The sequence below is a fragment of the Prionailurus bengalensis genome, chromosome A1, assembly GCF_016509475.1.
Source record: "Prionailurus bengalensis isolate Pbe53 chromosome A1, Fcat_Pben_1.1_paternal_pri, whole genome shotgun sequence".
Classification (NCBI taxonomy): Eukaryota; Metazoa; Chordata; class Mammalia; order Carnivora; family Felidae; genus Prionailurus; species Prionailurus bengalensis.
In genome coordinates this window covers 226980696-227001957 of record NC_057343.1, presented here as the reverse complement: position 1 = coordinate 227001957, position 21262 = coordinate 226980696, and the positions used below count along the sequence as shown (strand labels likewise).

Genomic DNA, 21262 nt, shown 5'->3' with positions numbered 1-21262 from the left:
GGTGTTAAAAACCCAAAAAAGGTACACGCCGCTATCGATATAATATGCTCTTAAAACTCTGGCTAATTTAAAACGCCCGAACCCTGAGTGACCATCGAGTCTTCTTTGACTGTAGCAATAAGGCAGGGAGGTGTACATTTGGTAACTCTGGAAGGAATCCAGGCCTTTGTGCCATGAACCGCTTGGGAACATTTCAAACTGTGATTTTCGCTCCTCCTGGCACGGCCACTTGGAACTCAAGACGGAACGATTAACTGCAAGTTTCAGCCCTGGTATCAGAGTGTCTTCTCCACAGGTCTGTGAAGGAAGTTATTTTTTAAGGAACTGCACGTGCAGGGTGAATACTCCAGCTGAAGGAAGAAAAGGAGACGGGTCATCCCTGAGACCCCAGGACAGCAACAGGTCAGAGACCGGGGAGGAGGGGTGGGAGAGGGGAAGGCAGGGGTTACGCACAGAAGCAAGAGCAGCCCTGGGCAGTCGTCAGTGGCCGAAGCAGGTGTGTGATGTGGGGGCTGGGCGTGGCCGCGGGGACCACAAGATCTGGAATCAGAACGAGAGAGACAAATCAGAAGGATGATACCTGTATTTAAGTTCAAAAATGAGGCTGGCAAAAAGAAAAAAAAAAAATCAGAGCTCCAGGTTCAACAGGCAAAGCAAAGCCTTGACCTACATTGGGGGAGGTGGGGGAGGCCGCGGGGACACAGCCGCTGAGGAGGCGTGAGAACCGAGGAGAGGCAAGAGACACGGCAGAAGGAATAACCTCCATAATGCGGGTTACTCGCTGTAGTTCAATGTTGAAGGCTCTTTTATCATTCCGGTTAAGGCGAGAAAAGATATACCACACTCCACGCGCCTGAGCTCTCCCAGGAAGCAGGCACCTGGGAACATGGACTTGGGCAATAAAGAAGGTCAGAAAAGACGAGGGAGCATGAAAAACTTCTGTGTGCTCCTGACAGAGTGACCAAGAACTTGACATTCCAGCGTGAACGTGGCCAGGCTAAGAAAGCTCACCCTGAGACAATCCCCTCCAGTGATCCCACCCGCTGGCCACACGGCCTCTCGGAAGGATTCTAACCTGAGACAACCTTCCCAAGGAAGCTTAGTGAGCTGCTGGAGTTCCCAATGAGGCCCGCAGTGCCCGCTCACGAGGGAACCTAAGATCCGTCGTCAGTAGATCGATGGTACCAGAGAGTGGCCAGCAAAACCACCTCAACATCTCGGGACTCTCTCCTCACTGGGACCGGTGATATCTGAAAAAGTCTACGTGGCCCGTGTTAACCCTGCAGACCCGTTATTTCTGCCAAGTCACTGCTTTCTTCTTATTTGTGAATACTGACTTTGTAGCTTAGATAGGTCCTGTATTTGAGAGAGTCCCAGACAAAACACATCCTCAAGTAGATCCCCAAACCATGAAAATAACCTTGAGATATAGTCGCTGCCTAGTGGGGGATCATACGGCAGGGGGAGAAGTAGAAACATTTGATAAACCCACAGCCAGTCTTCTGGACCGGTGATCCACCTGGGCTGGAGAGCAGTGCTAAACTCCTGAGACGCGAACTTGGAAGCAATGAACACAGTCTCTGCAGCTGGACAAGATGACGCAGAATCCCACGCACCAGCTGCGTGCCCTGACTGATTGCTTAACCTCTCGAAGCAACAGGTTGTCCAACCCTAGACGGGATCAACGATAGTTCCTAACAAGGGAAAGACTCAATGAGATGATGCGTATGAAGGGATGAGCACAGCAAATGGCACCAAATAGGCATCTCATGAATGTCCTATTATGGTTATTGTTAGTTTTAGAGGTTCACAGCTTCTGGATAAATCCAAGGGACCTTTTTAAAATAAATTTGTTTTAACCACTGATAAAAATAAATGTTTAAAAAAATTTGAGAGAGACAGAGAGAGAGCGAGACAGAGTATGAGCGGGGGAGGGGTAGAGACAGAGGGTGACACAGAATCCGAAGCAGACTCCAGGCTCTGAGCCGTCAGCCCGACACGGGGCTCGAGTTCGTGAACCACGAGACTGTGACCTGAGTTGAAGTCGGACATTTAACTGACTGAGCCACCCAGGCGCCCCAACCCAAGGTACCTGCATCAGTTAATCAGCTGTACTTCCCAGGGATCCTCTGGTGAACACCCCTCCCCGCTGGCCTCATGGTCTCACTGAGTCAGGGGTAGGAATCCCACTTACAGCCAGATGCCAACTTGAGCTATCTCAGCCTCACAGCAGGCCAGGTCCATCAGTACAACTGAATCATACTGAATTCCATCAACATGGATCTTTAACAAGCAGTGATCTCTAAGACAATCCCTCATCCTACTCAAGTTTCTTATCAGTAATCTGAACTAACTGAGCAGGTGAGTCAGTACTTGGCACAGATCCCCTATCAGCTGAATGGCTTAGTCCCCTGAGTAGTAGGTCGAAGGCTTGGCAAGGAGGTCATCGCTGAAGCCTCGTTACCAACCTACCCAGCCCAGATTCCCATCATGAACCAGGTCCAGAGTCGTTAATCCCAATCAGGCTCAGCTCGCGCCCAACAAATGATCCACTTAGTAAATGAACTCTGGGCCAAAAGATAGCGGTACGGACTCTTGCTGTGACAATTTAACTCTCCTGTTTGGAGTCCTTTCCCGATCGACAGACAGAAACCTGCAGGACACTAACGTTCATGTAGAAAGAGGTCTCGTTTATGGCACCTTCCACGTTAAAAAGCAACAAAGTCAACAGCAAGTCAGATTATTTCCCTGTTTGGTCTTCCCGCTAGTGGGGGAGAAAAGGTGAGGAGGAACATGGGAAGAACTCCTACCACTTTAAATGTTTTACAATTTTGGGGCGCCTGGGTGGCTTGGTCGGTTAAGCGTCCGACTTTGGCTCAGGTCATGATCTCACAGTCCGTGAGTTCGAGCCCCCTGTCGGCTCTGTGCTGACGGCTCAGAGCCTGGAGTCTGTTTCGGATTCTGTGTCTCCCTCTCTCTCTGACCCTCCCCCGTTCATGCTCTGTCTCTCTCTGTCTCAAAAATAAAGAAACGTTAACATAATTAATTAATTAATTAAAAAACAATAAAAATAAATAAATATTTTACAATTTTATATGCCACATCATACCTCGGTAGAACTGAAATAAAAGAATAAAATAAAATAATAAAATTTTGAAAAACCCCTCACTTCTAAAGCACAGGTTAAATCCAGGAACTTTAAAGATGAACCCAACTTACTTTTCCTCCTGCCCAAAGGTTTGGTGAGAACAAGAAGGGTGTGAACTTAGTATTCTTCCATTTATTTTGCAGTTTGGCCTGCTGTTTCTACCGCCCTCCCCAAGCATTCAGTGATTCATTGCTGTGGCTTGCGAGGCAACGACGTGCTAGATGAAAATTAAGCCGAAAGAAAAATCATACACTTACTCATCAGCATAGGGAGAAGCAGAAAAGGAAGGACGGCGTGGAGTTTGTCGGTAAAGGTTCGCTCACCCCTTACAAGACGCTGCCTCAAGCACGATCAGGGTCCGTGACCCAAGTGCTCAGAAATGAATGAAAATAATCACATGGTGGCAGAGAGAGGACCGGAGGGCAGAGCTCTAGTTCTGGCCCCTTCCAGCCTTCTTCCGCGTCAAATCTACACATCAGTCTCCTGGTGCTTGGTGATGGAATTGGTCGTACTGTCTGTTCCTTTGCCTTTTAGGACAAACGGAAGCCCATAGCTAAAAAGGCCTGGGAAAAAAGAACTTTACAGCCCACTGTATAAATACACAGACATACAATATATTTTTCATGGATGCCACAGAAATTAATTTCAGAATGAACAGAATTTTAAATCTAGATATATAATGTAACTAAGCCATAATAAACAGAATTTGGATATTATAATTGAAAAATCAGATGAAGGCAACACGGATACTCATTCACACATACTCCTAAAACATGTTACAGAAAATTACGTTGGCGGTCATCATTTTCCTTAAAAAACAGAAAACTAAAATACAAAAGGGTGGAATCTTACAGAGTCAAGTCAGTCTTCTGTATCAGGGTGTCTCAGCCTTGATACTACTGACATTGGAACTGAATCAGTCTGCGTTGTGGGGGGCTGTACTGTGCATCCCAGGAAGTTCAGCGGTAACCCTCACTCCACCCACTAAATGCCAATAGTGCCCGCCCAACGTCAGCGGTAACGACCCAAAACGTCTGCAGACGTTGCTAAGTGTCCCCAGAGAGGCAAAATTGTCCAGTTGAGAACCACCGTTCTATATAAAATTCAAATCCCATCCATTACGATCTACCAAACCCCGAGCAACATTCAGACTACACGCTTTAGGACAAAGAGTATATCTGCTGATATATAACCACGCCAGCACTTTTTTCCTTCGTGCTAACACTTTTCTCTTTAAACTATAAAATCTGTATTCATTAGGAACGGCAAACAGTAGCAGCCGACGTAGCGCCACGTTCACCGAATTACAGCTTTGCAAGGTTCACTTAAATGTAAACCATTCATTAATCATCAAGTAAAACTCTCAGATCAGTAGAAGGGTCAGTTTCCAAAATGGTTTCTTAAAATCTCATCACTTGCTGTGAACCTAAAACTGCTCTAAAAAGAAAAGTCATAATAAAAAAAGATTTATCCCTAAACTTAAATGAAATGACCCTTTCATCCATCCCTGCTGAGGGAGATGTGAAAGGTCCAGATGCCGAAGTATGGCCAGAGAGCTGAGGGCCACTCACAGCAGCGAGGCAGACAGAAGCCATCAGCAATGCAGATGACAAGCAAGATTCCCAAACTGCGTGCTGCCTCCAAAGCAAACATGCCTTCTCACAACATCACTTCATGGGAATCTGGACTTGATCGCAAACACACAAAAGCCAAGAAAAATGGTTTAGGAAATTCAACGTGACCTTGTTCTTCAGTAGAAATTCTCCCCAGAAATCTACAGATTTTATAGAAACTAGTCTTTGAGGGGCGCCTGGGTGGCTCTGTCGGTTAAGCGTCTGACTTCAGCTCAGGTCATGATCTCACGGTCCGTGAGTTCGAGCCCCGCATCGGGCTCTGTGCTGATGGCTCAGAGCCCGGAGCCTGCTTCGGATTCTGTGTCTCCCTCTCTCGCTGCCCCTCCCCCGTTCATGCTCGGTCTCTCTCAAGAATAAACATTCACAAAATTTTTTTCAATAAAAACAAAGAAACTAGTCTCTGAATCTTCTCCCCAACAGAATGCCCTGCGATAGCTCTCACTCAGGATGAACGTTCGGTGGCCCATCACAGAAACAATCAGGGTTATGTTTTTATTGTTTGATTACAGGAAAACTTCAATTCCTTGTTCCAGTCACTGGCAAAAAACAGGTAATTCTTCTCGGGCTTGTGTCACCTGACTGGTCTGCTCTCTACGGAGATACAAATATACATTCCTAATGATTTCAACACAGATCTGATCTTCCCCTCCTACACAAACTACTGACATCACCGCCGAATGAATTTGAGTTCCCTAGAGCTAGAGATCTTGGATCCTAATTCCAATTCTACCACTGCCCAGCTCTGCGAACTTGGGCAAATTACTTACCGTCTTCGAGACTCTATCCTTATACGTAAGAGAGAGGAGAACGGTACCAACCGCCTAAGATGATTGGGCAGATTAAATGCATTAGTCCATGTAAAGAATTTAATACAGTCCCAGCCAAGTGACCAAGACAGTTTCACTAGTTCAACTGGATAAAAGAAAACGCAGACGGCACAGAGGCTGAAAATACTGCCTCGTGGCTTAGCCATGATGCTGAGTTCCATTTAGCCAAATCGTTACCCAAATCTCAGTTATACCAAATCCTAAGTATGTATCGTATTTGGTCTTGGGCAACTATTGACCTGAATTAGAGAACACTGCTAAAACATTTTTTAAGACATTTTTGTCCTAAACCGGGTCGTGATAAAGTCAGGCTGTATCATCTTTTAAATTTTTTTTTTTCAACGTTTTTTATTTATTTTTGGGACAGAGAGAGACAGAGCATGAACGGGGGAGGGGCAGAGAGAGAGGGAGACACAGAATCCGAAGCAGGCTCCAGGCTCGGAGCCATCAGCCCAGAGCCCGACGCGGGGCTCGAACTCACGGACCGCGAGATTGTGACCTGGCTGAAGTCGGAGGCTTAACCGACTGCGCCACCCAGGCGCCCTCCCTTTTATTTTATTTTATTTTATTTTTTTGTATCATCTTTTAAAAGGCTTAGTCGGTTAAGCGTCCGATTCTTGATTCCAGCTCAGGTCACGATCTCACGGTCTGTGAGTTTGAGCCCCGCTTGGGATTCTCTCTCTCTGCCCCTCTCCAACTTGATCCCAGCTCTCTCTCTCTCTCTCAAAAATAAACAAACTTTAAAAATAAATAAGTTCCCCAAATTCTGCTTTCCTTGAGGAAATAGCTACTCAACTTCATCAAACCACCAAAGAAAACCCTCACGGGGCCTCTTGTTCTGAAGACACCCCGTTTCTTTGTTTCAAACGTACCAACCACAGAGATTCATATTTAGGCATCCGGCAGAGGGTTAAGAGCCCACGACCACTTTAAGACACTCAAGTGACACAACCTAAGTTAGATTTCTGACCCTATCATTTGGTGTAGCTCTTGGGTAAAGCAACCGTTCTCTGTGACTCACGGTAAAAGGAATCTACTTGATATCACCAAGATAACAGGCAAATAAGCATAAAGTTACATTCCCATCAAGAGCCCTCTGAACTCCAGAGATTTTGCAACGTCAGAAGCACATTTTCTTAACATTGCACACAGTCCGTGAAAGGCGGGCCACCCTAGAATGGTTTTCGCCCCCCATTGTCACTTTCGGAACTGCTGACTCGTGTTTTCATTTTTTTTTTACGATGGTAAAATACAAGACAATTAAAACTATGTGGTGAAGAGACAGACGCACAAATTACCCTCCACGGTAAATGCCAAGAGGCCCTGACCTGCTTGCTTCGTCTCCAGAATAAGGTATGGCAGAATCTTGTCCTGATTATACAGCCAAGAGCTCATTGTAGCAGATGCTTTTCTTCTGACGTAGGCTTTGAAAAACAACAGGAGATTCCAACTTTACTCATATTTTGTTATTTATATTCCATCAATAGTTACAGAAAAGATGCGCTGGCCTTCTCAAAGAGAATCTTAAGTGACCACGGTTTTACAGCGTAAAATACAGTAGCCCAACAGATCTGTCCAAGGGCAGGAAGGAAACCGTTATAGCTGAAAGGCGAGGTCACCAAGAGAAACATCCCAAAGGTCAGTGGTTCTCAAGACCTAAAACGTTTATGCTAGAATTTACAGTATGCCCAGACTTCATATCTTTGAACTTGGCACCGACTTTCGAGAGAATCCCCAAAGAATGAAAATCTTAAGGAAATTCAAGGTCCATGATCAACAAGGTGGTATTTTGAGGACCCCATCCTAGCAAGGCAAGTCATGCCTGAAAAGGTGGGGAGGCGGCTTATAACTTTTTATCTTCTCAGAAAACCGTAAGCGGTTCAGAAATACTGCCTACTGGAGACTACTTCTGGACAGCAAACAATTCATCTACTACATGTGGACAAAAACCCCATGCAGCACGGCTTTGGTAAGAGACTTCATTTCCCACATCAGCAGCTGTGACTGCCTCGGTCTAGAACCAAGAGGCTAAATCTAACACACACGTGTGTGCATATATGTATACACGTGGAACGCGTGTCCACGTACATGTGTTACATAGATGTGCGTGCATGGGACCTCACATGCACACGGGTGCACACACACATAGATTTCCTACCTATATACTAAGCAAAAAAAAAAAAATCTCTTAGGCTTGTAAGTACAGCTTACCTGCTTGTTGGTGAAACACTAGTCCTACGCTATGCACATTCTTGGGAAAAAAACAAGGGCAAGTGGATATTTTTCATAAAAAAAACAGAAGCTGTAAAGAAAATCTGTGTATGGAGAAATTCTTTGCTCTCCAGCTGGGTGGTGAGAATACAGGGCATCTCCCTAAGACTCAGGAAGTACTCTCAGCTCCTATTTTAATTACAAAAGAGGTAGCAAGATCTGGGATTGGGGTGAGGCAGGCAGGGCAAAGGGGGTGGGGGGGGGGCTGGCTGGCAGGGGACTGGCAGGAAGTGAAGACAGTTCAGGCAGACAGTTCAGGGAGCTGGGGACAACCCAGTGCCTGGCGAGCAGGTGGCCCCTCATCTGGGGGGCAGGTTAACAAAGTTAAAGAAGAGTTCCTTTCCATAGGATGGCTCTTTTTCTTTCCCCTTGTGCCCGAGAAACTCTCTCTGTTTGCAAAGCACAGGACCGGGAGCAAGAAACAGCAGGAAGAAAGAGCCCCTTCCCAAGAAATGAGCAAGAAGCAGCAGGAAGAAAGAGCCCCTGCCCAAGAAATAACTGGGGAAAACACTCCCCTTGCCTCCATACTGCGCTCATCTTCACAGGGCATTCCTCCCAAACAGGCAGGGCCCAGGAACAGATGAGGGCAAGAATCTGAGGGATGCTTTTCCATCTCTCTGGGCTCTGATGTTCCCGGTGGCATGCATGGCCTCAGGACCTGGGCACACGGCTCCTCACAGAGTGACAAGCCCGCAGGTGGAAACTGCCAGCTGCCCGCCCTAGCTTCTCATCACACCCTTCACCTGGAAGATTCCCTCACTGCCGCCACTCTTGCGTCAGACTCAACTCAGGACTCGCTAAGGACACTTTCATTGGCCCCAGATGTCTTAGCTTGCATCAAAGAAATCCCCTTTCCATCCAGTCGTGCTGAGACACTGAGGGATGGCAGGAATATCTTGCTGCATTTTTTAACATCCCAAGACGGCTCAGCTCACATCATCAGAAGAACAAAATACGCGTGGGAATGAGCAGATGCAAACCTATACTAAGTTTTTTTTAGTGTTTATTTTTGAGAGAGAGAGAAAGAGACAGAGGGTGGGCAGGGGAGGGTCAGAAAAAGAGGGAGACAGAATCTGAAGCAGACGCCAGGCTCTGAGCTGTCAGTGCAGAGCCCGAGGTGGGGCTGGAACTCACGAACTGGACTGAGCCCCCCAGGCGCCCTGAAGCAAACCCGTATTAAATGCCAATGGCATGCACTATAAAAGGTATAGTGTTACTGTCACCTAACACTCAACACTTAGTTCAAAGTCCATGGAAAGATTTCGTGGAGGCAATAAGAATAAGCTTTAATGCAACACACACACATACTATTGTAGGCTACCTAAATTCCTCTAGTTAGAACAACCAACTGGTAACTTGGGTCAAGGTTAACACACGAGGATACTTACAATACAAAAGGATTGAGAATTAAAAGAAAAATCCATAAACAATTCCCCAAACCAACGGCCAACGGCTCTCCAGGCAACGTAAAGCCAGGTCCCTTGTGTGCACTTTGACCTTCAGTGAACATCAGCACCCACACAGGGATTTTCTGAGGGCCTGATGTGATTCAGCAGCCCAGCTTGTAATTCACTGAGAACATCTCTCCTCCACTGCAGCTCAGAGGAGAGCCTGACAGTGGGCCCAGTAATCTAGTATGTGATAACCTCCTTTATGAAAAACGCACGTCATGAAGATTCTAATTAGAAGCCACAAAATCCCTATCACGAATACATCATGACAGGGTATCTCTGCAGAGCTTGCTGTATGGAAGATGCACTGACACCTCTCATGAAACTTTTGCTGCCAAAGAATCTAAGTAAAGACGCGCAACCTCTTTGATCACACATCTCCATTCCCAGGAAATATTATCCTCAAGAAATAGACAATTGGGGCGCCTGGGTGGCGCAGTCGGTTAAGCGTCCGACTTCAGCCAGGTCACGATCTCGCGGTCCGTGGTTCGAGCCCCGCGTCAGGCTCTGGGCTGATGGCTCAGAGCCTGGAGCCTGTTTCAGATTCTGTGTCTCCCTCTCTGCCCCTCCCCCGTTCATGCTCTGTCTCTCTCTGTCCCAAAAATAAATAAACGTTGAAAAAAAAAAAAGAAAAAAAAGAAATAGACAAGGGTACATGATCTAGGTATAAGAACGTTCATGTGCGGTTTTCTAGAAAAGCATGAACCTAAAATAATGGTATAAATGATGATACATGCCCAGGAGGAGCAGGCAGGGTCATTCCTAGACCTGTAAACGTAGGTAGGACTCCTACCCTAGGCTGTAGGCTCCTCAGCGTGCCCTGCACATCACAAAGACAAAAAAAAAAAAAAAAAAAAAAAAAAAAAAATGTAGCAAATAAACAGAAGTTCCTCAAAGAATGAATCATGATTGTTGGTGGAAAATATTATTTTGTATGTACAGTTATGCCAGTTATTCGATGTGAACTGTTTACCATTAAGAACAGCAAAAGCTTCCGAAAACTCCGAACAGAATTTGGCCGTTTCACTTTAAAAAACTGTGCTCTTAAAATTTTAGAGAAAAATTTCATCAAACAGAAACGATACGTGACGCATACATACAACAAAACTAAAATTTCAAGAAAATATGTAAAACAGAACATTATGGAAATAAAAACATTTACAAGACCAAGAAGGAAAATATGCACACACACATAATCCCCAAACACATTTTTATGCAGATAGTTTTGTGGCCAAGATGCATTAAGGTTTAGTTTCATCTGAAAACAGATTTTTAGGGGCACCTGGGTAGCTCAGTCGGTTAAGTGTCTGACTTCAGCTCAGGTCAGGATCTCGTGGTCCGTGAGTTCAAGCCCCGTGTGAGCTCTGTGCTGGCAGCTTGGAGCCTGGAGCCTGCTTTGGATTCTGTGTCTCCCACCCTCTCTGCCCCTCCCCTGCTCACACTCTGTCTTTCTCAAAAACAAACATTGAAAACAGATTTTTAATGAATTAACATGGTTTCTCTATAATATACAGAGCATTGGAAAGTTTAAGGAATAGTAAAAATTCACAGTACTAATGATAGGATTTATATAATGAAAATATTTAGTGCTTTCTGCAATACCAGCGATCACATGTAACCCTATTATTTTTCTAATCTAAATATTGCTGTATGAGTGAAATAGATAAAAGGGATTAAGAATATACTGATCTTGGGGCGCCTGGGTGGCGCAGTCGGTTAAGCGTCCGACTTCAGCCAGGTCACGATCTCGCGGTCTGGGAGTTCGAGCCCCGCGTCGGGCTCTGGGCTGATGGCTCACAGCCTGGAGCCTGTTTCCGATTCTGTGTCTCCCTCTCTCTCTGCCCCTCCCCCGTTCATGCTCTGTCTCTCTCTGTCCCAAAAATAAATAAACGTTGGAAAAAAAAAAAAAAAAGAATATACTGATCTTGATGAATAGTGAGCAAGGTAGAGTTGGTGATTTATTACACTGCACACCTGAAACTAATAACACCATGTTAATTATACTTCAATTAAAAAAAGAACAACAAATAGTGCTGTATGAGCTTTGTTGACAATGCCAATAACTACTGTCCTGCCTTACAATGCAGGCCTTTTCCAAACTCAATTAAAAATCTAACAACCACTATGACTCAAGGAAGGTCTTTTACTTTGGCGTTAATGCCAATAAAACATAAATTGTAAACATCTTGACAATAACCATATAGTGATTTTGCTGAAAGACGGACAAGAAAAATAGATTTATGGAAAATATATTACGGACAACATGGTGTATTACTCATGCGAGTATCACTGGCCTATCAACAGAATGGCCAGGCATTTGCAACTGTAATTATTCTCTTCTACCCTTGATATTCTGCTTTCAGCAATAAAAAACACAGCTTTACACAAATTGTTTGATTGTGCCCTCGTGACACATGACCTCATGTCGAGGTAGGCAAAGACATTTTATTTACCGGTTGGTAAGCTTGATTTAGAACTTTTAAATACTTAGATATGTGACAGAGGTCTGCATTTGTACTCTTGCCCCCGGCCCTGAAAAGGACCCCTGCAAGTTTTGCGACAATTAAAACTTTTCTCAACTCTTAAACGAAAAACATTATAGATGTGCTTTTATAGAAACATATATAGAGAGGCATGGAAAACAAACATTCCAAAACATTGACAGTAGGACCTGGGGGGGGCACCTGGGTGGCTCAGTCAAGCATCGGACTTTGGCTCAGGTCATGATCTCATGGTTTGTGAGTTCAAGCCCTGCATCGGGCTCGCTGCTTTCAGTGCAGAGCCTGCTTCAGGGCCTCTGTGCCCCCCCACCCCCTGCTCCTCCCCGCCCCCTCTCAAAAATTAAACATAAAAATTAAAAAATTAAACAAACATTAAAAAAAAGCAGGACTCAGGGAGTTTCTGTCTCTTGCTTATAGCATTTTCTAAATTTAGTACGTATCTTTGCTAGATTAAGGAAAGAAGAAATTAACAATGATGTGGCAAATTGTACATTACTTTTGACATGGTGATGTCAATTACTGATGACGTAGTAAATCCCTGTTCAGGAAAGTTGTTTAAAGCCTGAACATTCCTAATTCTAAATATAGTCCCTTAAATGTAATTTAAATATGTATGAAGTTAGTAACACCAAGAATTTATTAATAGTAGCTACACACAAGCATGTCGTCTATGGACAAACAAACTTCTTTTAAAGTGAACTTTAACACACAAGTGGATTTCACGAACACATGCTTTTGGAGAGAAGTCCACTTATCTCCATCATGTATCCCATGGTTGGGTACTACTCAAATGTTATTAGTGGACAAAAAAAAAGGCATTTAAAAGAACTACAGATTTCTTTTCGGGCCCAATGTTGGGTAGGAAGCCACGTAAAAAAGTTTACAGTCCATTCCAACATCTCCCAAGTCTTTTACCTTCACGACTCTAAACGACCAACCAGTAGTAAAAATAAGCCTATCCCAAAGTGCAAACATTCAACCTTGCCTACCTTTTCTTTGTAATAACTCACTTAAAAAAAAAAATCCACACATAAAATCCTTTTATACAGAGACAAATTTAATCCTGCAGAACGATACTGCAGCGTGGGTGAAGGTATTAAATTTACAGTCCCCCATGTGTCACTCCCTCGCTGTGGCTGGATTTCAACAGACAAGAACTCCAACACCTTTCCCCGTAACTGGCAGAGTCAGGTGACAGGAGGTCATGTGACGGGAGACGCCAGATTTAAATTGGGGACTCAAGTTGCATACTTTAGACCTGGTGGACACATTTTCCGAAAAGCTCTAGGCAAGGCTGAGATTCCTGTTTCAATCAAGGAATGCTCTCTAGAAATGTCCGGCCGTGTGGTCAGTGATCACGCCATGGGCGTTAATAAGCTGAAGGAATACACAACCGATATGCAGAAACGCTGGGAAAGTTGCCGGAACCCTGAATTGAAAGAGAAGATTCCATCAGAAAACCTCAAAGGCAAACACGTGGATAATGGATAGCTAGAACTGGGGAAATAAACGAGTCCTACCCTTTCTTGTAAATAAACACATCTCACAAAGCTAGTTTTCAAAGTGTCTCGTTACATAAATCTTCCTACCATCCTCATGGGGTCAGGGCCGGCCGCTTTAGAAACCACATTTTACAAGGAAACAAGAGTGTATGTCTTCTTTAAGCAAAAAGAAAACCAGATAAAAATTAATGGCGTGATTTAACATTTTCCTACTGGGTTTCAAGGTTTCTGGAGTGTGGATTACCTGTTAACCCAAACCCCCATGCAATTTAACTCAAAAATCATTTACGAACCGCCTACTGCCCTTCAAAGAGCCCAGAAACAACGGTACAAGCAGAAGGCAAATGACACCAACAGGACAGAAAAGAGTGACAGTGAAGAGTACAGAGGTTCTGGAGACAAAGGTCTGTGTTCAAATCCTAATGATCACTTTCTAACTGTGTGACACTCGGCCAAATTACTTAATCTCTCTGTGTCTCACTTTCTTCATCTATGGGGACTTCCTCCTTGAGCTGGCAAATCGATTACATGAGTTGCTGAATGCCCAGTACTCAGGAACATGCCTGGCACACAGTAAGCCCTCGATAAACATCAGCCATATTTATTATTGTCCTCAAAGAATTGTAAAATGCTTCACAATCAAGGAAAAAATGTTAGAAGCATCACCCCTCTCACCATAAAAGGATCGGTACTTGGGGGAAAAATAAAGGCGATACAAGGAGAGAATCCTATGCATAAGGACCTCTCAGTGCAAACAAGGTGATAAAACTTATGACTTGGATATTTAAACTCTTGAGGCTCAGTTTACTCATTTGAAAGGGAGAAAAAGATAGGTAAACCCTCTAGCAAACCAGGGTAAATTCCTAACAAGACCAGGATAGAAAGAGGCAGAGCCAAGTTCAGAGGAAAGAAAGAGGTAGAAGGTCACCGTGAACTAAGACCAGTCAGGGATGGTTTCAAAAAGGCGCTAGCCAGGCAGGACATCTGATCAGCAGAGAGCACAGCACACACAAAGGTGTGGAGAAGGACCTGTAAGAGATCCTCGGGGGTAGAATTCACATGGGGAAAATAATACAGAAGGTCTGGAAAACCAGACTAAGGAATGTGAGCTTGATTTTATAAGCAATATGGACACGCTTGAGACAGAATTCTGGAAAGGCAAAATCTGCCAGAAGTGTACAGGTTGAAAGGGAGGAAATTAATAAATGCAATCTAGCACACGAAACGATCCTGGGGAATAGCGTTAAGGCCAAGATCTCCCTGCCCCGCTGCATTCTGGAATTTCATTCACCATCAAGAGCCCCTGACTCTTACTTTCTAAGTTACTGTAACTAATCTCTTCTTGTGCACCTGCCATGTGCCAAGTCTCAAATTCTAATCATCATGCAAGGCTGACACTATTATGCCCACAGAAATAAAGCCCAGGAAGGTCAGAAAACCCAAGATCCCACAGGGGTGAGGGGTGCAGCTGGGCTCCCCAAAGCTACATCTGTTCTACTTTTAAGGATGAAGTGCTTTTCATTTGGCCCAGAGGGGCATTGAGGTGTGGGGAACTATTGCTAAGCTTAATGTAGACTCAGTGTTTGCTCGTTCTTGAACGTTCAGTTCCCTGCAGATGATATGAAAATGTTACGTAGCAGTTACTCTGCAAAATTTTGAAACTCATCAAGAAGGCATCCTCACAGAAAGAGAGAGGAATAAGAGTGCACTAATGGTGATAAGCACGGAGTAGTAACACCTAGGATTGTTGAAACTATTGTACCCCTGGCACTAATATAACACTGCACATTAATTACACTCCAGTAAAAACTAAATTTAAAAATCAGAAAAAAATAGGGGTTCCTGGGTGGCTCTTCAAATTGAGTGTCCCAACTTCGGCTCAGGTCGTGATCTCACAGTAACGGAGTTCCAGCCCCGCGTGGGGCTCCGTGCTGACAGCTCAGAGCCTGGAGCCTGTTTCAGATTCCGTGTCTCCTCCTCTCTCTGCCCCTCCCTGACTTGTGCTCGTTCTCAGAAATAAAGAAACGTTAAAAAAATTTTTTTTTTTAACTAAAAAAATAAAGTCTCCGATTTCTTAATCAATTTCAATGGAAGGGCACATTCAAGGCGAGTGTCCTTAGAGGTGACCCCACTTAAAGCCAGCAGAGCTAAAAAAGCAAACACCGCCCTCCCTTGCCACCACTCTGATTAAACAGTGGAGGCCCCGCCCATGCGGGTTCCTGCCTGATTTGAGAGGTGAGAACAGCAAGCCACACGATAGGGGGAGAACAGCCCCTCCCTGCCAGGCCAGGGAGATCAGGGCTCCCTGCTGGTAACAACTGTCCAGCTTACAGCTGCTCTCAGGGCTCTGCTGTCCCCAACATGGCAGGGGCCAAAAAATGAGTATCTGACAACAGAAACCTCGACCGAGCGTGCAGAAAAGGCAAGGCGCTATAACTCCATTGTGAAAAAGGAGGACCCCAGCAAACGGCCCGACTCTATTTTATCGCTGCCAGAGGAGTCGGCTTCAGGATCTGCCGGAACAAGGAGCCCCCAAAAATAAGTCTTGATTTTTTTTTTTTGCTCGAGGCAATAAATATCACTGAGACCTAAAACAAAATAAAAATAGTATAGAAGGGGGGAGAGAAATAGGCTCAAGAATGACTTCCAGCTTAAAAAGCTATCTGAACTCTAGGTTAACAAAACCAAGACACCTTCCCAAATTAAGTGAAAACAAGGAAGGTGATTCCACCTGAGAGTAAGAAACGGGTGTAGCAGGGACATTTTCGCCAACAATGTATCTCAAGACGTTAATAACCTGCCTTCTATGCTTGTATTCATGACACTTACGGACATTTTACATATTTATTCTGAAAATCAAAGCAGTCCTATACCTTCCATCAATAATCCTCAAAAGATCTTTTGTTTACATGGCCAGGGGGCCATACCTTTTCCTCAAATAGAGAAGTCCAGCTCCTGTATGTGTTCAGCTGGTACGTACCCGCCCCTCCACTACCCTAGCTGCCTACGTGGCCCCAGGGACATGGAAACACCATCAACAACATGTTTGCAAAATAATCTTGCCACTTGGTTGAGCCTTTTCTCTTTGCTTAAAAAAAAAAAAGGGCTTCTGGTTACAGACGTACCCCAACTTAGTTTCTGCCAACACCAAACTTTTTAACAGCTTAACTCCAAACGCTGAAAAAACGAGTTTTCCCAGAAGTGCACACACAATTTAATTGAGAGAAGCCATGAAAATGTAAGGTCACGAAGGAACTGCATGGGGAGTGTGGGGCCCTCGGCCTCTCCAATCCCGAGGAACATAGCCATCAGCGGACGGCACAAACCTCACGGGCATCTCGCTGGCCTGCAGTAAAAGCCCTGATGACTTTTTAAAGCAGGCAAGCGCAGGCCAGAAGGCTGTGCTTGCAACATGCACAGGAATCAATTCCACGAGGCAACGCTCCACGGGCTGGCTCCGTGGTTCTCAATTAGGAGTGATTTCACTCCCGGTGGCTCATGAAGCAACGTCTGGGAACATTTCGGTTGTCACAACTTGGGGGTTCTGCTAGCACCTACTGGGTAGAGACCGGTGATGTTCAACATCCTACAAGGCACAGGGCCGGCTCCCGACAGCAAAGAATGAACGGAGCCACAATGTCAATGGCACCCGGTTTGAGAAATCCTGGTCCCGCTCTAAACAGCAGCTGCTAGTCACAAGAAGCTCCCATTCTGCTATTGTCTGGCCATGCTCACATAAAGCTAATACATGCAACATCTTGTTCCCCCCCTTTTTTTTTCTCAATTGCTAGTGTTAGTTAGCCTCAAACTGCTGTCCAACAAGCAACAAGTCATTATGCCTAAATCACAATGGAAAAAGTTAGCAAAGACACCAGTTACCAGGGCACTACTTAGTGATGAGTCGGTACGGTTTTGCTGTCCTTGGAAACATATCACTTCCACAGTTACTGTTTCTCCTGTGAGAGGACATCCCATGATTTTCTTCACTGGAGAATTTCACGAAATTTAACAAAAGGATGGCCTGTTAGAAGACACTACCGGAGACAGACAGGATCTATATTAGGAGTTTGTCTCTAATACAGCACCGTGTTGCCTCCCTGACTGGCCTTGATGGCCTCCCAAGGTCACTCCAATTATGGGTGGAACTTTGAATGTTGATTAGAATACTGTACTACAAATACATCACAAGCTTAAAAGCATAAATCTTTTTTTAGTTTTTTTTAATGTTTTCATTTTTGAGAGAGAGAGAGCAAGCGCAAGCATGAGCAGGGGAGACACACACACACACACACACACACACACACACACACAGAATCTGAAGCAGGCTCCAGGCTCTGAGCTGTCAGCACAGAGTCTGACACAGGGCTTGAACTCACAGACCACGAGATCATGACCTGAGCTGAAGTCGGACGCTTAACCTACTGAGCCACCCAGGCGCCCCAAAAGCATAACTTTAAATAAATGAAAATTTCCCCCAAATACGTGAGTCACCAGCAACAGAGAAAAAAGGCTCTGGATTCTGTAATAAGCTCCTCAACCTTGGGCTTGTGACTTGACATCTGTAGGCTAAGATCCATCATCCAGAAAACTGAAGGGGATGGACTAGATGATCGCCAAAGGCCAGCTTCATATTAATCACTGAAATAAAATCCAACAACCAGGTCTCCTTACACTTAACCAAGGTATGGTGTAAGGAAAAAGTATTTCAGAGAAAGTGCCAGCAGGTCACAGCTGTCCCATGTTATCCTGCAGTTCCCCCCCACTTGCACTAGGGGGCAGAGTTCTGCCCAGGGGGAGGTCACAAGCCCCCTCCCCTCCTTAGTCCAAAAACAGGCTTCAACGGGACTGAAACCCCCAACAAACCCGAATACAAATCCTACGGCTCACAAGCTTTCCCAAGGGACCCAGAACACACACACACACACACACACACACACACACACACACACACACACACACACACACACACACACGAATTAGTGTCCTGCAGGCGGAGCCCAGGTTTTCTTACAGATGAAAGCAATTAAACACAGCCCACTGGTCCATCTTTGGTTAACCTGCAACTCCAGTAAAAAGTTCTGGTGTTTTCTTACAGTCATGAAAACAAAGCTCTGTGGGTTAAAAAAAAAATGCTATAGTCTCAACCACAGATTTCCTTAAAAGAAAAAAAATATATATATGAATGGATAATTCCTTTCCAGTCTGCTTTTCACGGCAAATGTGGGTATCACGTATGAGATGCCACCTTGAAAAAAGTGGATATTGCTGTTAGGCAAGAATGTATTTATTACTTTGGCCATTAAATACAGTTGTCTAAGAATAAGGTAAGCATCCATCAGGGGGAATGACTTGAAATATTATATCCAATTAAATAGGATAAAGCAAGTTAGCGAACAGAGGCAAGCCCTCACCAACCTAATTTGCTGGAAGATTCCAAAACTGTCCTGGATTCACGAAACGTCCCCTGGCTTCCAATGAAAGTCACATCAGACTCCCTTAAGTCAACTCAGTTTACTTTGAGCCACTTCAAACCTCAAACTTAAAACAGAATTTATTAAATAAACACAACCAAGAAAGGAGAGGGAGCCAAGAAACCACAGTAACTCTCCATCCCAGGGAGGGGGGGAAAAAAAAAGAAAAAAAAAGGTTCTCAAGTCAAGGGTTTCAAGTAACCGTGGTGTCCCGCCCTCAATGGCCCTAAAAGGGGCATCAGCTTAAACGTTAAAAATAATCATTGTTTGCCCCAAACGATTTTCTTTAAATTCGAATTCAGAATCTGCCAAGGACCGTCAGCACAAGCACATGATCTTTTGATCTCTGCCTCTGGAGTGATCTCAAACCCTGAATGAGCACATCTTGGGGAGCGCTACCACCTAGACTCCAAAGGTCCCGTAGGCGGAGAACACAGTGAATGATTAAACCCTCGCCTCGCTTCTCGCACTTCATTAAGCCGTCTCCTCTGGAAGGGTTTGTGCCCCTCTCACAGGAAGCCGGCACGTTTTGCAAAGGAAATACCAGACCAGAACTTTCTTGGAGAAAGGCACGTCCCGGTAGAACATTCGATTGGGCTTCCCACACCCCGGCAGCCGCGGCCCGGCGCCCGCCGCCTCACCTCGCGCGGGGCGCCGCAGGGACACCCGGTGAGCCAGCCACCCACGCGGAAGGAGGCTCACCTTCGCTACGTCCCGGAGCGCGGGACAAAACAAAACCTGCCTCGGCTTACTCATCCGGAGACTCCCCGGGGGTGATTTCAGGCGACTCCCAGAAAGTTTTTCCCTCCCGGGCTTAGTTAGGACAGGGTCCCAAGCGTGCGCGCGGCGCGGTGGGTAGATCCCTCCCGGGGCGCGGGGGCCAGGTCCCGGCAGGGTCGCCGGCGCGAGCGCACTCACCTCGGGGAAGAAGTTGTCCATTGTTCCAGGGCGCTCCCCAACTTGCCCGAGTCCCGCGTCCGGCTCGCGGAAGTCAGCCCAGCAGACGGTCCGGGGAAACCATGCGTGTCACGGCGCGATTCCCAGGAACCCGAGCCCGCGGGGCTCTCCGGCTGCCATCGCCTTACCCCCTTCTCGTCTTTCGCACCTTTTGTTTGCCCAAACCCAAGTCTCTAACTCATCCGTCCCAACTGCAGCCTTTGTCTCCCTGCCTCCAAGTTCCTTACTTCTGCGCGCAGCGCTCGCGAGCGGAGAACAGCTGGTGACACATTCTTCCCCCGGGCTGGGGGAGGGCGGCGGGGGTCTTGGGAGCGCGCCCCCTCCTCCTGCGCCCCAGCCGGAGGCGCTCGCCGCGACAGGGGGACAGCGGCCACAAAGCGTGCCCGGAGTAGCTACCCCAGAGCGAACGCCGCCGCGGTGAGGGTTCGGGCGCCTGGACTCAGCCGGCTCACCGCAGCGCGGAGATTTGCAGACAGGAGCCCTCACCCCGCCCACCAGCCCCGCCCCGCCCCGCCCCTCCAGGAGCTGGGCCCCGCCCACTCGCCCGCCCCTCCAGGAGCCCAACCCTCAGCCAACCCCGCCCCGCTCTGCGGCAGGGTCCGGCCCCGCCCACCCCGCCTGGGGCGGACGCCGGCTCGGCGGCGAGAGGAGAGGACAGGGGAGAGGACGGGAGTGCCGGGCTGCACCCTCTGGTGTCTCCGCCTCCCCATGCAGGCGTGGGCGGAGGAGTCGACTCTACCCTCTGGTGATAGAGACCAAATAGTCACCGGGGAGGAGGGGTTGGGGGATTCTTTTGTGCCTTTGATCTTCAGCGGACCCTGGAACCCACTCAACACGGATCTCATTAATGCAGCTCGGCAGATGAGCGACCCCGGGGAAGGAAGCGCGGTCGGCCGAGCTGCCCCGGCTGTTGGGCCAGATCAAAGCGGAGAACGGAGGCTGTTCAGAATTTCTAGAAGCTGCCTTCCCGTGTAGAGTTTCTGTCCTGCAGTCGGGTTCACAGACGTTTTCCTAGCAGCCGGGGAATGCAGTTTTGTAACCTGGAAGAGGACATGGCCAGTTGCACCAGAAAAAAATGTAACCCTTTTCCTAGACCTGAAGGAAACCGGCAAAGGGAAGTGAGGTGAAGGATCAAACCACCTGATACGGAGTTGTTTCCTCTAAGGCAGGTCCTTAAACCTGAGCGTGCACAGGAACCACCTGGGAATCTTATTAAAAGACAGGTTGGAATTCAGTGGGGCATTTCTAATAAGCTTCCAGGTGCCCTCAAACGGAGGCACCAGGCCCTGTGCTGGTCTGCAAACGGAAGCCCTTCCGTAACAGGTAGAAAAATTGAGAGCAAAGGTTTAGGAACTTTTGTAGCCATTTAAAAATGCCTCGACAGCCAAACAAATGACCGGAGGACTCTCTCAACCGAGTGTAAACCAGCTTTGGTATTGGCGGATTCGTGGTGAGTCATGCCTGGCACAGCAGAGTTCTCCTATTGGTACCTGGCAAATT

The 21262-nt window shown here is 46.4% G+C and overlaps 1 protein-coding gene across 2 annotated transcripts in view; it reads right to left on the bottom strand.

Annotated features, from left to right (window-relative positions):
- The window catches only part of MYO10 (myosin X), a 229235-nt gene extending 208952 nt beyond the window's left edge, over window positions 1-20283 (bottom strand). The window contains exon 1 of one of the 2 annotated variants that reach the window (XM_043600872.1): window positions 19724-20283. In XM_043600872.1, the coding sequence (XP_043456807.1) occupies window positions 19724-19744 (21 nt within the window). In that variant the 5' untranslated portion in view covers window positions 19745-20283. The remainder of the gene's footprint in view (window positions 1-19723) is intronic. The other variant, XM_043600881.1, reaches the window with a different exon arrangement.
- Between the last annotated feature and the right edge of the window lie 979 nt (window positions 20284-21262).